Source organism: Microplitis demolitor, chromosome 1, assembly GCF_026212275.2.
Source record: "Microplitis demolitor isolate Queensland-Clemson2020A chromosome 1, iyMicDemo2.1a, whole genome shotgun sequence".
Classification (NCBI taxonomy): domain Eukaryota; kingdom Metazoa; phylum Arthropoda; class Insecta; order Hymenoptera; family Braconidae; genus Microplitis; species Microplitis demolitor.
In genome coordinates this window covers 24,336,930-24,361,918 of record NC_068545.1, presented here as the reverse complement: position 1 = coordinate 24,361,918, position 24,989 = coordinate 24,336,930, and the positions used below count along the sequence as shown (strand labels likewise).

The window sequence follows — 24,989 nt, the reverse complement described above, 5'->3', positions numbered from 1 at the left end:
TAGCTGACAGCCCTCCACTCCATTGTACACAGAATATAGAGTATAAAGTACAGAGTACAGAGTACAGAGGGAAACCCATCCCTTACTTCCTATATACATATATACATACATACATATATACATATATACATATATACATATATTCATATATACATATAATATCATCCAGTGTAATCCTGCCACTCAACCCTTGGAAATGAACGCTCCGGCGCGCGTGTTCATTTAAACGCGCACGCGCGCTTATTTGTATCATCGGCTCGACCGACTGCTCACGGAGTCGCCCGAGTAGTTGTTTCGGGGCGCGTGGCGCCGCGTCCGAATCTCAGCGTCAGCAGTCGCGAAACGACCGCCGTCTCGACAGGAGTACTTTGTCGTCGTTCTTCTCCTTTAAATCGTGCTCGTATTGTTGTTCACTTACAATTACTACCACTTAAAACCATAATTTAATAACAATTATTACAAGTATAATTATACTTGAAAACAATACAAATTTTAGTTCTAGTGTTAAAAAAAAAAAAAACAAACATTTGCCATGGAGATAAACATTTTTGGAGTTTATTTGTTGTCTCTTAATTTTTCAAGAGATAATTACTAGTAATAATTTATTCAAATATAAATATATATTTAACTCAACTAAATATATTGTGAGTGTGGATATAAAATATAATCTATTTAATAATGGAGTATTAAATAATTTAATGGACTGTCTTTATCTTATGGAAGTGAAATAAAAATCTAAAGAAAAAAATATCATAAATATATAAACATACGGTAGATTTAAATATTCAGATGTGAGTACATACAAGTTTTATGTTAGTTTTGTTATATATTTAAACTAGTATATAAAGCTCTTGACAACAGTTCGATTTAATCGTGGGGAATACAGGAGGATTGTTGTCTGCCGCAAAAAATAGATTGTCAGTAGCAAAACCTGGAGAAGTTTTATTCAAATAAATGAAATAAAATAATAGTAAGAGAAAAAAAAAAGTGGACTTGTTTGAAGCTTCGGAGTGGAGATTGTACGTGTATGTTGTGATCGCGTAGTAAAATAGTGTTTGATAATTGTTAATATTAGATATTAATAATAATATATAAATAAGTGCGCCCGGCAGAGATAAGTGTCAGTACGATGATTGTGTATTGGTGATAAACCGTTTTATTTAATTATTTATTTCATTTTTATTTTATTTTATCTGGTTCTGTTTCTGTGATTACTCATTATCAATTTCTTCGAGACACAATGCTCTGGATATTACGCAAAATGGAGTTCCGATCGGAGCTTTTAATTCTGATAATTGTTTTCTTGGCAGTCTCTACTAAAGGTGAGTTCTTATTATTTTTTTTTTTTAATCTCCCTTTTATTTGTACACAGAAAAAAAGGATTTCTTGATGATCCTGAAGTAAGCAGACAATTAGTAATTTTTGATAAATCAATTATAAAATAAAAACAAAAACCAAAAATATGCACACGTCGAAAATTGAAAAAACTACAGGTGAAATTTTTTCAAATATTTAATTTTTTGTAATTTATTGTTAAAAAAAATTCTAAAAATTATTAGACTTCGGCTAACTTCAGTATCATATTTCTAAGGGCAAGTAAAAACTTTTTCGGGCGAATAAAATTTTTTGCGCCAAGAAATCTATTTTGTTCTGTGTAATTATTCTCGTTACCCAAACTTGAGACATCGGTAATACATGCTGCAAAAAACAATAATAATAATAATAACCGTAATAATAATTAACTACACAATGTCTGAGAGCAAGTTAAATAATACAATGGACAAAAAAAAGTTTGTAATAGTAAAGTTATATTTTAGCTACAGAAGCTCTTATTCAACAAGACATAATTGTCCTTCTTGACTTTGCGAACTCTGGAAGTTTAACTCAAAATGGATTTTCTTACTCTTTCTCAGTTACTTTCCATACTCCGACTGTACTGGTAGCATCTTTAACAAGATATATCTATGTATATCTGTATAAAATATAAAGCCCGCGAGGTCTCATTCTAGACGTATAAAATAGAGTCCCGTTCCTTGCCGAGAAAATTAAAATGTTTTGTCAAGTGGTCATGATCTCCAGCACTAACAATAGTTTCTCGTTACACTTGTTCAGCAATCTCAACTATCTATAATAATCCAACTCTTACAAGCTCTATCAGCACTTTAGCATATTCAGCGCCTGAGAAATGTTAATTCTGCACTTGGTCTCAGTTGATTATCTTGCCGGTGTAAAACTTTGTCAAATACTTTACTAGCATCGGTAGTGTTCAGTCATCAAGACTGTAGTGTAGTTGAGCTAATGTTTAACTATCTCAGCTGCATTATTATATCTCAACTTCACTTATCTCCCTAAGTAAAGCAAAGCGTAAGAGATGAAGCTCTAGTGCTCTGTACTTGTTCTTAATTTTGAGGACCCGATGACAGACTTCCTAAAGACTCATCGAGATTTCTGCACTTTCCAGTCTATCGATTTACGGTAATTTATTCGAGATGAGCAATATCACACTTGATCGATTACCCGCGAGCACTAAAGTTTGCTTTTTAACTTAATTTTACGGAGGTTCTTTGTGAATTTACTGATTGGATCCTATCCGAGGCGCATAAGCAAACGGAAAATACACGAGAGGAAATTATTCAGGAGATAGAGGCAGAGGCAGGTTATTTTACGTTCATTCGGACGATATGCGACTCCATACGCGAATAATTAATCGAAATTTATGCAGATAGATAGATAGATAGATGTATAGATAGAATATATATATATATATATATATAAACTTATATATTGTGTATATAACTACCGACTAAAGATAGCTCGTAGCTTGTAGAATTAAATCCAACTCCGTGGGTAAGCTTACATACATTAGATCTATAATATTAATCTATAGAGAAACCTACCGTCAGCAGTACTGAAAATATACTCTCTATAAATATGTGCATGTGTGCGATATTGTATATCCTACATAATTGATATTGATGCTTACTCACGTGGAACGCGATAATATTTAAAATTTTTTTTTTTATTCACAATATGAATTCGATTACGTTTATATTGAATTTATATATTTATAGATAGATAGATAGATAGATATATAGATTGTGTATTGATGAGTATATGTGTACATCCGGTTGACACCATCATCGCTACCAGGTGAAACAGACAGGTGGCTGTATATTTTCTTTTTATTTTATATTTATCACCCACAGTTGTGTCGACAGCGACTCACATCTCAATTTAATTTCAAAAATATTTAATTTTCATGTTACTCTGTAATATGAACATCAAAACTAACACGACTTTTCCGACGCTATGACAAAAGAACATTGAAAAAATTTTATTTTATAAATTTGGGTACAAAGTGTCAAATACAATTTCCTCAATCGGTAAAAGCCAAATACCAACAACCAAACAAGTTAGTAAAAATACTTATTCATATATGTAGATATGTATATATATAATATATACATGTATAGTAGAAAAGGTTTTACTAGAAGAGAAAAAACTAGCGCTGTCAATCTCGTGAACGAGGGAATCGACACTTCCAATTTAAATATGTAAAATACACCGTAACTCGTGAGAGACTTTTCTTACTCTTTCTCACACAGCGAGCTCTATCAATTTAACTTCTTATTCCCAACACACAAATGTCGAATATCCGATCTCGATTCTCTATCCCTTTTACACACACACATACATTCAATACCTCTCAGTATTTTTATTCTCCTATAGCCTTATAAATTTTTTATTTCAATCACAAGTCTGCTTGCGCGAGCGCTTTATTTTTAATTCATAATATCGATAGATGTTTCACTTTCAGCGCAAAACGATCCCCGATGCATTTCTCCTCGGCTGTCTCAATGCATCACACATCGATGCAACTTTAGTCTAGTCTACTGTAAAAACGGGAGTATATGTTTTTCCTTTAGGAATACGACCGAGTAAACTTACGTGGAACGTAATCTACCAGTAGTCAGTAGTACAGCTCTCTATATTATACATACGTCACACATACATATTTCAAGTACATAACATTCTACACAGTCGAGATCACTTGAACTATCTGGCGTAGAGTGGTTAACATTTTCGCAGTACCTTCTTATAACGTAAGCGTAAGATCCACAGGCTTTCTTACACTGCCAGCGCCCATTACATCAACATCACCGTCCGAATAAGATAGGAGGAGCGTTTGTCAGAGCCTCGTTACGAAATTCCATGAATACTATTTCTCATAACATAACACAATTTATTTTATTTTAGTCATCTCCTCTTCTATCCGTCCACTGAGCAACTCCACGCGTAATTGATACAGACGGCGTCACAGCCACACTCTGATGATGCAAAATGGACTACTACATATCTAATGTGATATTAAACTCGTTAGATAGTTGACAGTGAGAAAACCGAGTATTAATCCATAATAATACTAATTATACTATTATTATAGAGTAGAGCGGATAGTGATGATAAGTGCTATTACTATCCCTTGAATTCAGGAAGCTCCCGGCTAAACGATCGCGGCAACAGATCACCACAACCAGATGATTATATACACGTATATATATATATATTTATATATTTATATCTATGTATAAGCTGTTTGAATTAATGGATTTATCGTTCATTCGCACGAATATCCTACACAAACATCTACTCTATTCGAGGATTCAAGTTCTTTGGCGTCAATAAGAGTTCCGATGAGTCACGAATATTTATTCCGTGGAATTTAAAATACTCGAGTATCGTGAAGATTGTCGGGATATCGATCGATTCATCGTTGGACCGCTTCGCTGGCTATTAACCTCGCGATCGGTGGCCACTGGTTGCTTGCCGCCTCGGCGAAACTCCCGTGCGCCGGGTAAATGTGCAAGTACATGTACGTGTACACTTGACTACACAAACACTGGGAGCTTGGGAGGTGTACTCTTGCCAAGTGTAGGAAGCCAAGAGAGCTGAATGTAGTGCTAGTTATATTACAGGCTGAGCACACTACGGCACCTTCCTCGGCTTCCTCTACTTTATTCTTATCGACATGACGGTTCATTCGTACTTAGACTGGGAGCTGGCGAGGCAACGCGTTGCTTATTCATGAAGATCAACAGCAAGAAGCGAAAGATCTGACGCCTGATAGATCTATCAGACGCGATCGGTGACTGCGTACACGACAAGAGTTATATTAAATAAAATCAAGCAGCTATGTTTATATCATCATCGGAGCTTGTTATTTTATTTCACTGATGTCTTATATTGTGAGTCCTTGATCAAACATCAATCAAATTCACGGTTGGTTTCCTATCGATAGAGGATAGTCGTGAAATGAGAATAAAGAAAATGATACTAGAAAATCCGGTGCGCTCAAAACGCCGTGCGAGTATTTTAAATCCGAATATAAGCAATCGATCAATCGGATAGTCGGTACGCTCTCAACTTCCTATCTTGTCGTTCTCTTGGCTCATCGTCTCCAGCAGTTAGATTGCCTGCAAGTCTTATCGATCCCGTTCCACGGCACGAAGCACGAACGGACGTGACACGACTCGAGTCCGTCTCTCAGTCGACATCTCGACGGACACCAAGATTACAACCAAGACACCCGCGATCGCCCGCTAACGCACTTATAACTCGATCTACATTTATTTACATCATTTTTTTTTCCATCTATGCTGATTTTTATTCATACGCGACATTCGCCACTTTGCTCTTCCTTCCCACACTCTCGCTATCTCCACTCTATAACCGATCTCCATTACTTGTACTTATACTCCGTCGAGCTGCTTTACTTTTGCTTCTTCTTTTTCATCTTTCTCCTATATAACACACCCACACTCACAAAAACACAAGCAAGGCCGTGGCCACTCGAGAAAAGGAGACGATGTGCCTTCTTAGAAATTTCCTCTCTCTCAGAGCCATAATATTCACAGCATAGAAAGACACACTCTACTCCATCTTACACATCCATCCTCGATACCAGCATCCTACTATTTTATTTTTCACTCTTTCATTTATACTCTTAAATAATATAATACTATAAAATGATGTGGCTTTATACCATTAGGTCTATTGGCCCGTTTCCACAAACAACACTCTCTACTCTCTATATCTGACGAATTTAATTATTAATGGCTGGTAGTCTGGCGACGTGTCAAATGACCAAGGCATTCTACATTACCACAAACACCAAAAAAAAACAATCACCATCTCAAATCCAAAAAAAAGTTAATTTAATTATATAAATTACAATAAAAAAAAAAAAAAAAACCTCATGGATATCATCTATTTAAGCTCCAAACTTAGTCATCAGTCATGAGTCATCAGCAATCGAGGCTCATATTTAATGTATCCTACGAATTAGTATCCATAATCCCTGAAATAAATAAATTATAGTAACTCTCTGCAAAAAGTTTACGGCAAGCTCATTTCTCAGCGTATCAGACACTTGGCGCTTGAACACAGATGCCACCACTTGCTTGAGCACATACTCCCTCTGGTTCTCACCAGTCAGCCGACATTCTTCGCCGACTCAAGCATAGCGAGAGCAAGTTGAAAGCGCACATCATCAGCAGAACTATGAGCAAGCGAGACACATTCATAGCATTATCACCTCCCAACATGCTCTCTATTATACTTTATGGTGCCACTGACTCGTTTCTTCTCCATTCCCTTCTTTCCTCTGTACTAAACACTATTTGCCAGCGGTAACTATACTTGCGCATAAATTAACAATATTGTACTAATGCCGAAAACTTTAAGACAAACTAAAACCAAAAGCTTGTCGTGCCTTCCGCGGGCAAAACAGAATAATCAGCCGTGAAAGCTGCTGATGGTTTTCTAAAAGTATTTAATTGCCAAGTTGTTAACTTAATTAACAATCATCCAATTGAAAATGATTAAAAGAAATTCAGATAGACTAATCGTAAATAGACAGAGTAACACTGCAACACAGTAACTCTCAGTCGTTCATCACTCGAACAAGCCGTGTCATTAATAATTCCACGCGAGTCGTTGTCGTGGTCCATATTACCGAGTAAATAACGACTCCGAGACTGAGACGTAACATCAACAAACCCATCGGTAATGAGAGACTGCCTTCCTCTTTAAGTAATTTCTCTCTCGTTTCTCTCAAGCCCGCCGTTGGTCTCTCGTAAATATTTGTTCACAGCAATGCTATCAAGACGCATCCCATATACCCACCCTCCGCTTCCTCATCCTCTAGGACCATCTATCTTTCGTGTTCACCAGCCCTCTTCCTCTTTCTGTCTCTCCCTCTCTTGCCGCCATTTGTTTACCTACGTCTGTCAAAGATATTTCAATTCGAATTTCCCAACTTACAAATTTCATGTAATTAAATCCTATAATTTCTTTAAATTAACCGCCGGTGCCTGTCTAAATATTTTTATTACGTTATCTTTTATTTATTCGAAGAAACGAGTCTATCTTTCTCGCGGAGCCGAGAGCCGAGTGCAAAGTCGTACACAAACTTATCGGCACTTGTCGGAGCATGTTGCAAGTGCGAAAGTATTGTACAGAATTAAATACGTATTACTATTTACGCTTTAGTTCTCTGTAAATACTTAAAACACTGGCGTTGATTGATAGCCGCTGATTTATTTATATATATTTTTTTTATCTCATTGGTGATTAAGATGAGGGTGAAAAGCAAATAAAATAACTAAGCAATCTTTTAATTATAAGTTATAAATTAATTTACAGAGATAAAAAATAATTATTGAATTTTATGAGAAAAAAAAGTTTAGCTTTTATATTTATATTCAATCCAAGATAATTTCCACTGTCTTCAGCACAACATTTTGCTTAAACTTTACCAATCTACTTTGAGTATGAACAATTCCATTCTCTATATTCTCATTTCATTTTTTTTTTTTTTTTTTTTTTTTATTATAATTTTATTTTTTAAAGTCCAGTAAAAAGAAGTGCCGGTAGTCGTTATTTCGTACGATGAAAAACTTTTTCCGGGATGAGCCAAGTACCATCGTGACTAGTAGATTTGTAAAAGAAAATAAAATAAGAGTAGATAAAAAAAAAAAAAAAAAAAAAAAAACCAAAAAAGTTTCTGATGAAAAATGTACATTTTCTTTTTTTATTTTATGTTACCGTCTACTTAGCAGTGACGCGAGTAAAATGGATTTTTAATTTCAATCTCACCAGCTTCTATTATAAAATTATAATACACTCTTTCTAACTATTAGTAAAAAAAACTTTATTGTTAACTTGCATTAAGATATTTATATATATAGACAAAATTCACCATTTAATTTTAAAACTTTATAATAAAAGTAATTTAATAATAACTAATATTTAAAAGTTATAAACTTTAAATAATCGAAAATTTATTACTTCATTAAATTTAATAGCAGATAAAAAATAAATAATTAATTAAATATTTAAAACTGAATAATAACCGAGAGAAAGAATTTTCATTTATAAATACTCGATGAAATTATGCACTCGCTAAATACCAAATCCTCATTTACATAATCATAAAATAAATGATTTTGAATACCAAAGTAATTAAATAAAAGTACATATGCACATAGACGTATATGTTTTCTAATGACATGGCGTATTTAAAATTAATTATCTAAAATACCGAATATTTAATTTACTAAAAAAAAACGTCGTAAATAATGACCCTCAGTAATCACCTATGGTGCTTTCGTTAGCCTTTCATGCGTTGAAGCGATCAATACATCTATCAGCATCAAATATATATATGCATATATATGAACGCCTGAAGCTACCGGGTCATTATGAACATCGATAGCCAGTTCGTTAAAGTGACACGGATTCATGGCTTCAACGGAGGCAGCTTATGTATACACAATCTATATATGTGTATACAATATATATATATACATATATATGATTGATTGAGTAAATGGTCAAGATGTTTTCTACTATATTTTCTGCAGATAGAGATAAAGAATCACTAAAGAAGTTGTGTAAAAAGCTAATTTTCTAATGAGTTTCATATATATGTATATATTGGTGTATGTAGAGTGGATGTTTATGAGCGATAAATAATAGTAAGAAAACTTTGAACAATAAGAATATTTGTGTATATGAATGCTTACCTGGCAACAACAGTAAACATGAGATAAAACCAAAAGCTAAATCATGAAAATAATTTTATCGGTAAACTATAAAAACTAGCATTTATATATTTTATCGCTAAACGTTATCAGTATAACTATTTTTCCCTTCAGTGGTTTACAAAACTTTAACCTCTGATCTCATTAAATCATTCGCTTGTTCTGATTCCACTGGCTGCTGATAAATAAACATCGGATATTAGTTGTATATTGAGTTTTACAATAAACTACTGAAACAATAACTTTTTAGTTTAAATAGTGCGACTGCAAATCACGACATATTTCCAATTGAAATAATAATGATAATTATATTTTCACAATAGATGCCCATCAGTAACAGATAGTTAGCAATCTTTATTCACTGACGAGCAATAAATTATAACGAGGAACATACGGGGCATATCCGGTGTCACTTGGTATAGTTTTCGCATAATATAACAAGCAGGTCGAATAAATATAATAGTTTTGTATGATGTATGTGTGTAGAGAGCTAAGAAATAAGAGAAAATGTCCCATAGGTCATAATATGTGTGTATATATATATCTAGTCAGAGTACAGTCGCGTATTATATTGGATAAAATGCGTGCATGAGTTTTGCCAGACGTCCATATGTCGCGATGCACCATATGCGGGTTCATACATATATATCGATAAGTACATATATATGTGTATGTGTGCTGAGTGATTATTATTATTAATCGAATGAGTCGACCAAACTCGCGTGAACGCGATATTACTGCGAGTTTGTCGTCATTTTAATGTTTATATGCATATATATATATACATATATAGAAAGAGAGAGAATTAAAATGTTTCATAACTGAACTTAATGTATTTTAGTAAATCATGCAATATATATTTACTAACTTAGGTAATGATAGTTATTGAAATTAGTGATATTATTGTTATTATATAATAGATTAAATGTATAATAATAATAATAATAATAATAGTGGATATTATAGCAAATAATGTAGAGGTAATTAAATAAAAGTATTGGAGAGTAAAATAATTGATGACGGAGTGAAATGGAAACAATCAAATTAGTCGATTGCGGAGGCGATATTTAGTTAAATATATGTGTATTTAATAAGTAGATTGTTTTGCTCTTTAGTAGTTTAAGTCGCGAGTCGTTTCTATTAACGGTCGAGCGGGTGCATTAGGTTATTTTTTTTTTTAGATTAAAAAAAATTCGTTTAGTTTAGTTGGTTGATTTAAAAATAGAATACGACGCACGCGAATAGTGTAGAGGAATTCTCGGTGCAGCGCCGGCGGCAAAAGAAATTAACGTTTAAAATGGGAGTAAAAAACATTTTAAAAGACGAAAAGTGTTTTGTGTATGGTAAATAGAATTGAGCAGAGGCGAGTTTTATTTATCAAAGCTTTCAGAGCTGAGAAAACAGTCGAGTAGATCGAGTGACTTTTGAGATATTGTTAGCACGCGACTATTTTATTGTACAGTTAAATTGAGATATTAAATATAAATTGTTAATAGAACTTAAATATTGTTTTATTATTATTATTGTAGTAATAAAAATGTGTTATGTTAGTTTAGCATTAAATATAAACTGTTAATCCGCTTTGAAGAAAATAATCCAACTCTTATGTCCCTTCATTTCCTCGGGACATAATACACTTTAGTGCAGCTGTCATCGTGTTTGTCAAGTGTAATAAATATTTTTTATTCTAAAATACATTTTTCTCAACAAACTTTTAGGTCCGTGATTTTTAAAAATTTTTGGCCCCATTATTTTTTAGGCATGTATACTTGTAACTTTCAAAAATCGTTTCCAGTTATTTAGATAATTTATTATTTTCGACATTTGATTATAACTCATGAATTATTTTATGTAAGTAGGCAGAGATAATACCTCCCACGAATATATATATATATATATACAGTTTGTTAACATTGAGAGAAAAGTAAAAGTCAAAATCCTCTTGATATGTTAGCCAGTTTATTTTTTATTAAACCTTTACTTTTTTTCTCATTTCATTTAATCTTCTTATCTCTTTCTCAATAGGCTTAAAAGAATTTAGATATCTATTAAATGAACTTCAAATTGATTATTACTTAAGTCACGAACGCCCACATCTGTTGTGTATACTGTATTATTTATACATTTCTATATATATATATATATATACCTACATCCTAGATAATTTTAATCGAGGATTACGAGAAGTTTTTCGAATTAAATAACAATAATTTAGATAACAAAACAAGTGATATGTTTGTTATTGGATAACGGATCATCGTTAATTTATTTAAGTTTCTCTTTTATTTTTATTACAGAGAACTCTTAAATTTTAATTGATGTATCTTAGATAGTAGTGGTCCATCATTTCCAATAAATATTATCTTTATTTACACTTTAAAAGGCATTTAAGATTAAAAAATTCAAAATATCTCCGATAATATATAATATTTTAAAAAATATTCTACTGCTCAGCCTTGTAATCCTACACAAATTGAACCAGTACTTTTCCCAGCAGTCATTGGAGCTTCCCTTGTTACGCGAACAAAAGAAACGCATTGGAAAAGGAGGGTAAAAAAAGTAAAACCTAAAGATTGAGAGTTCGTCGACTCGAATTTCTCTCAACATTCTCATCTCGCGTGCTCTTGATCCCCTTTGAGTAGTTCAGTATTATTTATATACATATATAGATATATTAATATATGTATAATAGGAGTATAACCCGGGCTGAGTAACATGGCGACGTGGTGGTACGGACGTCCAGACGCTTCTGACAGTTCTAATTGATCGAGCGAAGAATAAGAGAATGGAAGCAATGCCAGTGGCACTGCCGGTCTGTCTCCGGCCGGCATCTCCTCCGCAGACGCATTTGCACTTTGCACACCATACAAATGTGTTGACGAGATGTTATTATACACAAACACGATATCGATCCTCGATCGCTTAATTAAATCAACACTATATCATTCGTAAATAGAGGCCTTGGCCGTGATGAATTTTATCAAGCGGACATCGCTAATTTATTTCGCAGAAAACAAAAGAAACAATAACCCCGTATTTTATCCAGCAAATTCATTTTACTCGGTGGTCTGTAACCTCATCTGTCATAATCAAATAACACGTCGATAGATAACAATCCTAATTAAATTTCCGGACCAAGTACTCGCGAGATTACGTGGCAAGCTACCACTTACGAGAGAGTTCCACGCACACCACGAGTATCATCCACATTTCTCTTAAATTTCTTTTTACACTATCATTCTTTTTATCTTTTATCCCATCATCCTTTTTATTATTTTGTTCTCTCACGCTACTCGCCCAGTGAAGGTTAACATGTGGGCGAGAGGACGTTGTCAATAAACACACAGCTCCCAACAGCCATTGTGGCCGTGGTGTGCATAGCATAGTGGCGTTATTCCCAAAGAATACCCATAAATATTGTCACAGAAAGAAGTAATTAATTCGATTGGGTCTAATTTAAATTTTGTTTTAAAGACTAGATGGTAGTGACGCTCGGATTTTTCAATAACACGTACACTCACACCTTGGATATATATATAAGAGTAAAAGAAATAAATGATACCTGAGTAACACCAAAGGTATTAATGATTCTGATGATTCTCGATTGTTAGGAGAGTGCACCAGAGTATAATAAATCAAGCCTGCGTTCGTGGTATGCAAATATCTCTCATACGATCGAGTTCCATTGGCACACGGTGTGTGCCGCCAAAGAGAAAGGATAAGTAGAGTCGGTGTAGCTGACTATATATGAAGTAAAGAAAGGCGGCGGCGTTGGAGATGCTGCTCAAGGTGGTGGTATATATATTCCGATCTAAAGTCTCGGGATGCTTTTAACAGCCTGGAAATATTTCGAGCTCCTCCCAACTATCAGCCTCTCTCTTATCTCGCGACTCTTACTCTTACCACGTACCACGCGTTTCTGAACGTGTCAGTGAGAACGCTGATTGGACAGTAATGACCGCTCTTACGCCTAATAACCACGTTTAAGGAGTTTTAATTCCACGCTCACGTACTCGTCCTACTACTCTTATATCTTTTTTATTCGACGTGTCCCAGCGTGACGTCCCCATACTGCAGACCATTCTTTCCTCACTTACCCTTTTTGCTTTATTATTTTTTAATCCTTTTCGACATTATTTAAACTTTTTCCACCGACAGTCGCGCTGGCTTCGATCTGAGCCCGGCTGCACCCGCTGTTTCTCAACTACTTTAGTCCAGTTTCTCTCGAGCATCCAGAGAGCGCACGGTGAGTGTCTCGAGGCCGCTTGCCAGCTCGCCGTCTTCCAACAAAGTTTCATGCAGCGTACGTAATTTAATATCATTTATAATTATGTTGCTAATGCTCTTTATCTTGCCACCGCCACGAGTAGACAGATAATAGATATAATAATGCCGCTATTCCGAGCTTCTCAATCTCGACTGTCTCACTAACTAGCGGTTGCTGAACGAATCCGGCAAATATATCTATATGTATATACGTTTATAAACATCTATATCTATTCCTGGTACTTGGGTACCTGTGCATGCATGACGTTTATACATTTACGACAACAACATATACACATGTATACAACTGTTGTCAGATACTGGTGTATATTTACACACGTGTGTCTAAACACACAAGAACTAGAGAGTAAGAGAGTATGAAAGAGCAAGAGAGTCTTAGTCTCCAGTGCATTTGCATTATCATATCTCGTCTAGGCCGCAATTCTCTCGGCTGGAAATTACTGCATCAGCCTGATGCGAGAGAAGCCTTAGCCTAAAGATTACTCTCGTGTACTGCCTTGATATGTCTTCGTATCTCGAGTCTCTCACCATTTATATCTACACATATATAGGTCTTTGCACATACCGTCCTTACGTCCTTACAGCAGGTTATTCTCTCTCAACTTATGATGTTGTTTCTAGTCGTCTAAAACCCGTCGAACTTGAGTGCGTAAGTACACTAAAATACACGTACTGTATACTCAGTACCGGTAAACTTACATGTGTATATATTTACTCAGATACATACGATACACTGTGCGAGACTAATTTACACTTTTCTACCTTCATTAATTTAAACTCTCTAGAGACTCTAGTGTCTTTACTTTATTCAATAATAATAAAATATTAAAACTATTCTGTCATCATATATACCATCGAGCCTATTTTTAATTATCTAAATTCAATTACCGACAAAATATATCATCAGGAAAACAATTATGCCGTGACATAGACATAGATCGATTGCTTTTATCTCAGAGCTAAATCGACATCTAATTAGGCGGTATACTTTGCCGCTCCGGTACTATATATATATAACATCCATGTCCTGCTATACACGTTCACGATATAGAATACAGCTTTGACTCACCCATCGGTATACATATATTGTATATTTTAGTATTATATTTATCGCGTATAAGTTATACACACGCATTCGACTCTTACATGTACAAACTGTGCGTGCATTGTCTCAGTCTGACTAATAATTCCTCCCCCTTCTATACCCATCTATGAATTTAATCAACGTAATTTTCTTACCACGCCTCCCCGGGCTCTCGGAGAGTAGTCGGCAGTCTTCTATTGAGCACTCAGAGGTACCAGCACGTATATTACCCACAACAAACGTACACAGAGGCTTTGCTTCGGAGTTTCGGGATTCTCTTCTCAAGTCCTCAGTTGGGTCCTGCTAGTCTCAGTCCTGGCAGAGCACCGCCATCATATATTTCACGTCATAAAATAGGGAGCGATATTCAGGCACGCCTTAACTTTGGCCCTTCTCACTCGCTCACCTCCTCGCGACTGCCGGAAAGCCCACGCAGAACATCTTTAAATAAACAAAAATACTGCTTATGAAGGTGAGGATCCTTTTAATGTGTCTAGCTCTAAAAAATCCTAATAATAATAAATAATAAAAACCTGTAAAGTTTTAATAGCAGGGGTAAATACGAAATTACGTTTACGTCATGCTGCCTAAGTGAAGGTGGTTCGATATTCCAGAGTATACCCGAGCTATCGGATTAATTATTCCCTCAGCAGTACCTTCGTCTTGGTAAGAGTCGTCGTCTTAGTCAGCGGCGGTCCAGAATCTCTCTTATTCTCTGGGTATTGTAGCCCACGGGCAGCATGAGCACGCCTACTCTCGTGCCGCGCGTTCTCTTTTCCCTTTACGTCACTCGTCGTCTCACCACCTAATCGGTTTTATTTTCTATCCTCATTTATAATTTCTTGTCTTTCTCTTTCTCTCATTCAGCTAGTCAACAAAGGTAACGTGGCGTGATTATGGTATCCGGACGTCGTCGCCGGCGGACCACCATGCTAGCACCGGCACGAGTTCGCGAGCCACTTCCGCTTTCACCCCTCGTCGTTATTACTTTATATACTACACCACATCCAACATATAGATACATACATACATATACATATATATGTACGTATATAGTCTTCTATTCTATTGGCTTCTTATTCTCTTCAGTACAGTACATAATACTGAGTATAACACTAGCGGCAGTTCGAATGCCCTTTGTGCCCAAACGCAGCTATACGGATGTTCGGGATTGCTGGCATCGGAATACAATCGATTTATTACACAACTGTAATATCCTGCCAGGCGTTGCAGCCTTAATTTGTTTGTCAAAGGAATTCTATCCGTCACAATGTTATAACACATTCATTATACATACATTTTAAATTTAATAGTCTTTAATGACTCTATCTTCAAGTAATTACATAGTATGCTGTGTATGTTTTCACTCGGAATTTTTATTCTCTCTATTACTTTATATTCTGTAGTAAACATAAATATATCAAGTTATCTGTATGCTTTAAAGTTAGTTCTTATAAATATATTTTTCTTCCTGAACACTTGCCATGACCTCAATTCCTTGGGCAAATGTCCGCGTATATATCGACAAAAACATTTTTCGAGTGGAAAATAGAGTTCGGTTGGTAAGTTTATCTTGTGAAATATAGTGCACCAGGTTTTGCTAGTTTTTCCGTACGAATATGCTGTCAAGAAAGTCGAGACCGCACAGTATAGAGGTAGAATGTAGTTGTAGAGTGTCCTATAAAAACATGTACACGAATAGAAATTGGAATGAGAGTCGAAGGTCCTGTCCGACTTACAAATAGATAAACCTTGAATATACATGTATATTTAAATATACATATAAATACATGTCTATAAGGACTAGGACGATATTTCATTGCTGGACCATTTAGTTTGTTGAAAAGAGGTGAAGGGGTGTTATGGATTGAGAAAAGTTACATTGTCAGGGTGAGCGGGAATCCCCAGGAGAGCTGTGAAAGTAAAAAAGTATTCGACTTTAGTAGCTGATAATTTTCGTACCTCGGTTGACGCGTGTCTAGGGGTCTACAGGGCTCCACGGGTTGCATTAGCAACAAAGAAAAAAGAGGATGCGCCACGCTTCGCAGAGCTTGGCAACAAAAAGAATACATAATAACAAATAATAATAATAATAATGGCAAAAGGGGGTTACAAAACCAGTACGGTATATTTCGCGGGGCACCCAACAATACCGTGCCCCTTGGTAAACTCGGTACCCCAATACAAGGAACAATCCGATCGATACGTGTCATTGTTCCAGGGGTATTGATTTTTTTCAGACGTTGCACCGGTCGCGTGCTGACGCCATTCGTATGGAAAATTTAGCGTCATTGCGCGATACTACCACTGTACAACAATATTATTACACACTTAACTACTAGTCATGAGTGTATATAAATGTAAAAGGAGGAATAAAGAGAGAAAGAGTATTGTTAAGAGTTGTGCTCGTTAAGAATACTTTATTGCTCGGTACTCTTATTGGTTATTTGCACTACCCCTTCTGCAACTCTTGATGTACATAACGCACACGTGAGTGCTCAATTGTTCGATCATTCGCGACTCGAGGCAACTATTTTCTCATTAAGTCCAGCGAATGCAGGTTCTATTATTTTTTATCGTAATTGCTCTTAATAATAGAGAAGTTGTAGAGTCTCTGCGCAAAGTTTTATTAAAAAATTAAATTTTACCAAGTTTAATTATACTGCGAGATGATGAATTTGCGCGGATAATATTTTGAGGTTTCACTACAACGCAGTTTGGACCCTGCTCTCTAACATTTATAGGGGTGACTAGAGAGAAACTATACTGTACTGCGTTACTGGGGTTAGTTAAGCTTTAACGGAAGTTGAGAGGTTTCCGGATTTGGTGGTGATGTGGTTATGACAATCGCGGACATCCCGCTGAACTAGATGATGATAATGATATATTATGATTAGCTTATCGTGTCTTTATACAAATTATTTTGGCGAATAATGACAATAATTATAATATGCATTCCATTATCATCAGAACAAATAGAGTTTTACTATACGAGAAAGTTTATCTGCTGGTGAAAGCCCGAAATCCCAAGCAACCTTTGGTGTTTGATAAATTTAGCAAGCGTACGAGGTGCCGGTTTGTGCGTTTACGTTTTGTAAGGAAAGGAGAGTTTCCTATAAACTATTGTACAAGTAAAGTACACACACAGAAGCCATGCATTGAAACATCGGTATGAGATTGAGAGAGATGGAGAAAAGTAGTCTGTGTATGCATATCTATAACCTATGCCACGAAACATTTCGCTTGCTGTAGGTATATGGCACCAACTTTTCCGAAGAGCGGGAACGAGTGAGGGGGCTACAAACTTGTGCCTAAGGAGCACCAGACAACATGGGCGTCGACAGAATTCAACTCAACGTTCATACCATATATATATTTATGTACATGTACATGTTCAGCATGTATAGGGACACACATAATACACTGCAGAGACATCGATAAATTCAGATATTCAACATTTGAACACCACCTTTTTCAGGGATTTGTAGATTATATAATTTTCCCACGACTCTTTTGAGGATACACTTTTAAATTGAAATATATATTTGTCACTATAACTACTTATGAGATAAAAGTCAAATAATAGTTAATGCGAAGAAAACAAAGAGAAAATGATTTTTGAAAAGCTGGGAAATAAATACGAATATCGAATCAAATCGTTTGAGCGTGAATAGGAGGGTGAAAACTTTATTTTCTCAGCGTGAAACGATAAAGTTGGTAGTTGGTAGAAGATATGAAGCGATAGCGAAAAATAAGAGTCGCGGAGAAGGGAGGTTGATTTTACGTCGTCAGAAATGCGCTCGAAAGAGAGTTTTAACAGTGGCACGATTGCCGTGTGCCCGCCTTTCTTAGATTCTTCTTTTCCACATTGTCGTCTATATTTTACTGCCACATAACACACGTCCATTTAAACTTATAGAAGAGAATACACATATACACCCACATATATTTATATGTATGCGTAATGGTAGCTAAAGGAATTGGAAAGAAAATCGGCCGGAAGACCGGAAGCGAGCGTTGCTGGGAGGAGCACTTTTGCCAACGACGAAGGAAGCTGAGAATATGCCACTACTGCTGAAGATCTGTACAACACTCGTATATATGTACTACTGAAACTTTTCTCTCCAACTCACCACCCATGACTTGAGTTTTTTTTTTTCTGCATTATATTTCTATCCTCGTCTGTGCGACTGACGCTTTTTTTTCCACCTTAAAAACCGCAACGTCGAAAGGCTTTTAGATCCCCACTCGCCGACAAGTCATCGATATACAGCTGTACGTCTTTACACACTAATGTGTACCCTACGTACGTGGACCAACCCGACAGAGGGTTAAAAACTAAAAACTCCATGTATACTATATGGGCTAACGAAACACCGGGGACTTTATTTAGGGTCCCTGGAGAAGGAAGAAGAAAGAAAGACATAGACTTGGATTTTGATTTCGATGGGGATAGAGATGGGGTTTCAGGGCCAAAGGGACTATAGAAATGGTAATGGCACATTGCCGTTGGTGTTTCGGATTTGAGCAGCATTTAAAGCACTGTTTTCACTCAACCTTGCATCTACACACACACTACGCTATAGGAAAATACATATAGTAGAAATCAGGTCCTACATGAGCTTCGTATATCCACACGCATAAACACACACTTGGCGGCAAAGTTTTACCCTATAACAGCATAACGAAATAGTATATGTGACCCCGAAGTTCGCGAGACTAATCTCCGTGCCGAACGGGATCGAGATTCTCACGAGATCGAGACTCACTACCGTTTTATCCAGTGATACAAGCAAACCGCGGTCGTGTGTGATTTATTTGCTACCTATAAAGTGGGGGGATTAAGTGCATAGATTAAATTTGCACAGTCTAAGTTTTAAAATAAATGAACGGGATGAAAAGGGAAAGGGTGATGGTGATGATTTAAACGAGGGCCAGAAGTATTTAGTTAAACAACGACAAGGTGTGCGAGTCATGCAGCAGCGTGTTTGCGGAATCCGTGTGGATGATCGGGCCGTGTTAGGTCCGGGCGTAAAAATTAGCGCGTGCATCGGGGCCGCGAGGGGTCGTGTGAATTTTCGAGTATGCGCTACGCGAGACATGCGACGGGAATAGAGATGTACATGAGCTTTTATGTTTAGTGTGCACTTATGTACGAGCAAGAGCGTCAGAGCGCGATAATGCATTTCCTCCGAGCGCCCTCGATGAGTGAAATAAAGAAAGAGAGAAGGTTAGAAGGAGAGAAAGAGATAAAGAGGAAAAAAAGATGAGCTAGCAGTTGAGAGTTAAGAGTTGAGAGTAAAGAAGGAAACAGCATGAAAGCAATAAGTGAGACAGAGTTAAATGCGCTGGCAATCGTTTGCAACCGACACAACGTGAGTAGTCATCTTCTCCGTGAGATGCGCATCGTGCTTCGCGAATTTACTCTAAATGCTCTCCGATGCTCAGAGACATTATGTATTAAATATTATCTTCATTTACTTGTTCAATCCATTTACTTATTTATTTATTTGTATATTAATTGAGAACGAGGTTGAGACTTGTCCACGCTCTGTGTGAGAATATTATTTTACGGCATCGACATATCCGGTTTTGTATATGTTATTTAATGTGATTGAGTTAACCGATTGGATCCAACGACCAGAAATACCAGCAGCAGTACAACGGATGAAAGACGAGTGTATATTTATGTACAAACAGTTGCTAAGTTAAAACGGCGCCACCTCGAGATAATATCTTTTCTATTTAATTTAAAAGACAGCTTACGACATACGGCTGTCGTCGTCTAAAAGATCAGCCACTATCTCCATTTAATTCGTTTCTTCAACAGCACACCCCACCCTGATAAATTTATTCATATTTCTGCTTATTTAATTGCTTTCTCATTTTAATCTACCGTCTATATGTTTATTTTTATTTAAACAATTTTTCACGCTCGACCGCACGGAAAAATAAGTCACCAAACAATTTTTAGTTTCTATGACTTTTGATAGACGTAATAATTTTTTAATAATCGTCAGCTGCTACCCCATCGTGCCACGGGTCCTTCGCTTCTCAATGGCATTGTAGCATGCAATTAGGTCGATTTACTCCTCGTCGGTATACATCTGTCGGCTAAGAACAGTGCAGTATGCCTTGCCTACTGTACATGTACATAGATGATCACGAGGCTGAGTTTATTTGAATCAAGAGCCCCATTAGTACTGTGTTTCTTTCTCTCGATTGAGAGAAAGATCGAGTCTAACAGAGAAAGCACCCTTTTTTACATTGAGCATGGACCCACGCTCGACCGCCCACTTCCTAGGAACCCCTTGACGTTTAAATACTCAGGCATTAAAGAACTGTAATGGCAGTTTCCGGAGTTACTATGCATCCATGTAGATGAACATTACATTACACTCAGATCTCGGTACTCTCAATGACTCGTCGGTCTTTCTCAATGCCTTCCCTTTCATATTAGTCAGTATTATATCATCTGACCACGCGTGTGCGGCAATCCTTGACTTTATAGCAACCACAAGTATCACAACACACATATTATATTGATAAATTAAAACGTCGCGACAATAAATGCCGACTGCCCTTTGACCCAATACCCTTCGGTCTCTAAAATATATATCAGGTTGTTTTGCTCTACACTCTCCGTTCTTCACTCTTTGGGTAGTTATATAGCGGCTGTTATGTATATGCTGATGAGTATGGGTTCCTCGATTATTATTTTAATTGAGTGAACACGATACCGAGAAAAAAGATACGCACTGATATGACTCATACAACAATTCATATGTGTAGATGTGTAGATGTGCGTGAGTATTTATTACACTACACTAACTCGGGTTGTTAGAGTTTGTATTCACTTTAAATTTTGATGATATTAATTTAGAGCCAACCATCACATTAACCAACGTACACAGAATTAAATATAATTGTCAATTATACATATCGTTATTATTTAATTTTATCAGACATTAAATTGATACCTCAATTAATTAGTGTGATTGACTATTTTCGAATTAATTTATAGAAATTGCCGGCTAATAATTTTTTTATTAATAAAATGATTTATTGTTTATATGTATGTATATATTATTTAGATTATTAATTATTATAAAGCGCGCGCAGTGAATTGATTGTTACAATTGAAACGATGCCTGTTAATTCAGCCAATTTAATTCGTTATTCCCCTTAAGGTGTTATCAAATTTTATTAGTGGCCTGTAAGCGACACTCGTCCATTTATCAAACATCCATCACACCCATTGCAACGACACTGTGGCACAATTCCTCTCTACGGCATCACCAATTATATTAACAGGATTTGTTACAATATATAGTATGCACATACATATATATATATATAAATATGTATTTATTGCCTCGTAAATCAAAATTCAAATGCTTTAATAAAATTAACATGGACAACTCTAAGATACCTTTTAATCATAGGTTACTATTTTTTGTATTCATTTATTATTATTAGTGATGTGATTGCGGTCAATGACAGTACAAGTGTGTGTGTGTGTGTGTTGTCTCCAATAGAAAGCGCCCACATATACCTTACACTCATTTATGCGCAGCACTAATCTCTCATTCGATATTTCATTATATATATTTATATTTTTTTTATCAACCGGTCTTGATACCTAATAAATTTAAACTTCATCTTCATACATAAAAATATGCATTGATAAAATAAATATTTATATTGAACAAAGCAAACAAGAAAATGATATGAATATAAATAAAAAAGTTGCGCATTAGTTGATTAACTTAGTCAATAACTTTTTAAGTGAGGGTTTCTAACTGAGGGTTGAATAAAAGAGGGTGAATGTGTGGTCATTCTTTATTATGTATAACTATAGTTCGAACATTATATATATAGTCAAGATCAAAGCTCAGTATCGACGTGTAAACCAACCAGAAAAACGTTATAGAGCGCGACGTGAGGCGTAACATACGAGCTAGGTGTATAAAAAAAAAAAGCGCAGGCGTGGATCTGTAAAAATATTAAAATAGAAACGATAAAATTTTCCAGCGTGCCGATGAAATAGAAAAATGTCGGAGTTTTTTCCTTTACTTTGTTGTAACCTCCGACGAGTGTCAATGATATGGATAGATGGCTGCAACGCTACATCTGAGTATCAATGACGTATTGACGCTTTGTTCAGTTCGACGTGTAACATTGATGCTTTTGTGCTCTCTGGCTGTTGTACCGAGTGTTAAAAACTCTAACAAAGATGCTAAAGTGTTGTTGACACTGCACCGAGATCAAACAATCGAATAAAAAACACAGTTTTTTTTTTTTTTTTTTTTTTTTTTTTCAAATGTTTTTGTTCCTTTGATACTTTTAACTTTATTTTCCTCCACATATACGACACAAACTCCGACGTTAATTCATGTAATTTTATTTTTTACACAATAACATGCATCAAATTTAATTACATTTTCAATTCACACCTAAATTATAATAAAAAATTAAAATTTTCAGCTCGATTTACTGATATTTTGTCTAGCATTTAATCACAGTAATTATTCATTTTATACTGATAAAATTTATATTAATATATTAAGATGAGAACAATTTCATTACTGATAAGTAGTTTATATTTATTATGCTATTCCGTGTCCGTTACTTCGTGATGATAAAACATAAGTCTTAAAAGTTATCATAATCATTGTTGACCTGATTCGTACAATACTCTCTCAAAGTAGATAATAACTTGTAATATTTATATTCTAGCCGACAAATGCAGTTATTTATACAGGATTTCATTTACCGACAATCTAAAAACATTACTTTTTTATCTCTCCACATTTATAAAGTTTTAATTAAATAATTTATTTAATTTCAAGAGGAAAATAAAAATTAATATGTTAATTATATGAAACAGTGTAAATATTAATTTTCGTATTTAGAAATTAAATATGAATAAATGAAATTAACTAAAAACAATATTTCATATTGAAACAATAGCTGATAATTTTCTCCAATAATTAATCATCGCGTAATAACTTTTCAGCAATAATTCACTGGCTTATTTAGTAAAATGAAAATTTAACGCTGCTTAACGATTATTTACGAACATAACTCATGTAATAAACATACAACTCTAACATATATATTTATATTTATTATTTATTATTTATTTGTTTTTTGTTCCAGGTAAGAGAAATTACAACTCACCGACAATTATTTTTTCATCAACTCTCCTCATTAATATTCTCGACCAGCAAGAAATAATTCTGCGTCGGGGATACATGACAAGTTTGTAAAAAACTAAAAACATTTAATTTAAATTAATAAAATTTAAACTGGTAGTTCTACGATATTCGTACATCGCTAGTAGACTGGCAGTATTAAAAAGCAATTAAACTTCAAGGTACGCTTACAGACCGACGCCCTCTTACGAGGTACTAACACATGAATATCAGGGACCTTCCGAGCAACACATTTCGCTGTATCCGAGTTGTACTTTTTATTTCGGTTCTTTTAAAACTAAATTCCATGAAAAACCATTCATATACGACATGTACACTCACATACATACGCTCTGGAATAATTCACTTTCAAAATATACGTATATATATTTTCATTCAGGATTTGCATGCATGCGGTCGATTAACGACGTTAGCTCCCTATCTTTCAGCAGCAATATCCTTCTAAATGTTAAAACCACAATGTGCAAATGCGGCTGCGTTATTTTAGTCAGTCCACTGGTCTGTAGTCCCGCTACTGTACGAGAGCATTAAATAAAAATAATAATAATGATAAGACTTTGAAAGCATAAAGTTTCATTAACTCATTGACATGATACTCGAATTATTCTCGGTATCAACCTCCGTGACATGATAATTCTCAGCAGATCCAACTTGTCATGGGCACGAAAGCTCAGCTGAGTCGAAGAATCTCATCACGACTTAACATACTAAAGTGCACTTTGAAAATTTACTTAGCTGGACTATCGCGCGTGACTTGAGACACGCGTGTTCAAATCTATCTGTACGAATAAGTATTACAGTGTCTTGTGAACTAACTGTGGTAACTCAAGGCAAGAGAACAGTAAAGAGTCGTCTCTCTCACTTGTGGTTTTCACCAGAGTAGCTTCAAAAGCGTCGCATAAATTTATTAAGTACTTGCTAACCACTTAGCGTACATTGATGTCACTTATGTCCATACTGAAGTTACAAAGCTGCAGTCTGTGCTCGTTGCTTCCCGGGCAATATATTCGTGGCAAATCGTCTGGAATAAAATAAACTTTGAGTCACGTTACACGTTACACCCCAGGCATATCCGAGGTGAGATTAAGCAAATTGAAGAAAGAGGAGCCACTTTACTATCATATATTAGCAGTTTTATTTTACAAATGAGATGATTCTTGTCTTGGCTTGGTTGGTTTACTTGCTTGGGAATAGTGGATTTGCGTGCCTGCTTACTTGCATCGTCAGGCGCAATATTAAATTATAGCTCCTGGGAAATGCTTAAGCGCAATTCTTGTGCACAAGCACTTTTTTACG

At 35.5% G+C, this 24,989-nt stretch overlaps 1 protein-coding gene across 1 annotated transcript in view; it reads left to right on the top strand.

The window, feature by feature from the left end:
- The first annotated feature begins 352 nt into the window (after positions 1-352).
- The window catches only part of LOC103577931 (protein sax-3), a 196,356-nt gene continuing 171,719 nt past the window's right edge, over positions 353-24,989 (top strand). The window contains exon 1 of the mRNA XM_008558819.2: positions 353-1,322. Coding sequence (XP_008557041.1) covers positions 1,241-1,322 — 82 coding nt within the window. The 5' untranslated portion in view covers positions 353-1,240. The remainder of the gene's footprint in view (positions 1,323-24,989) is intronic.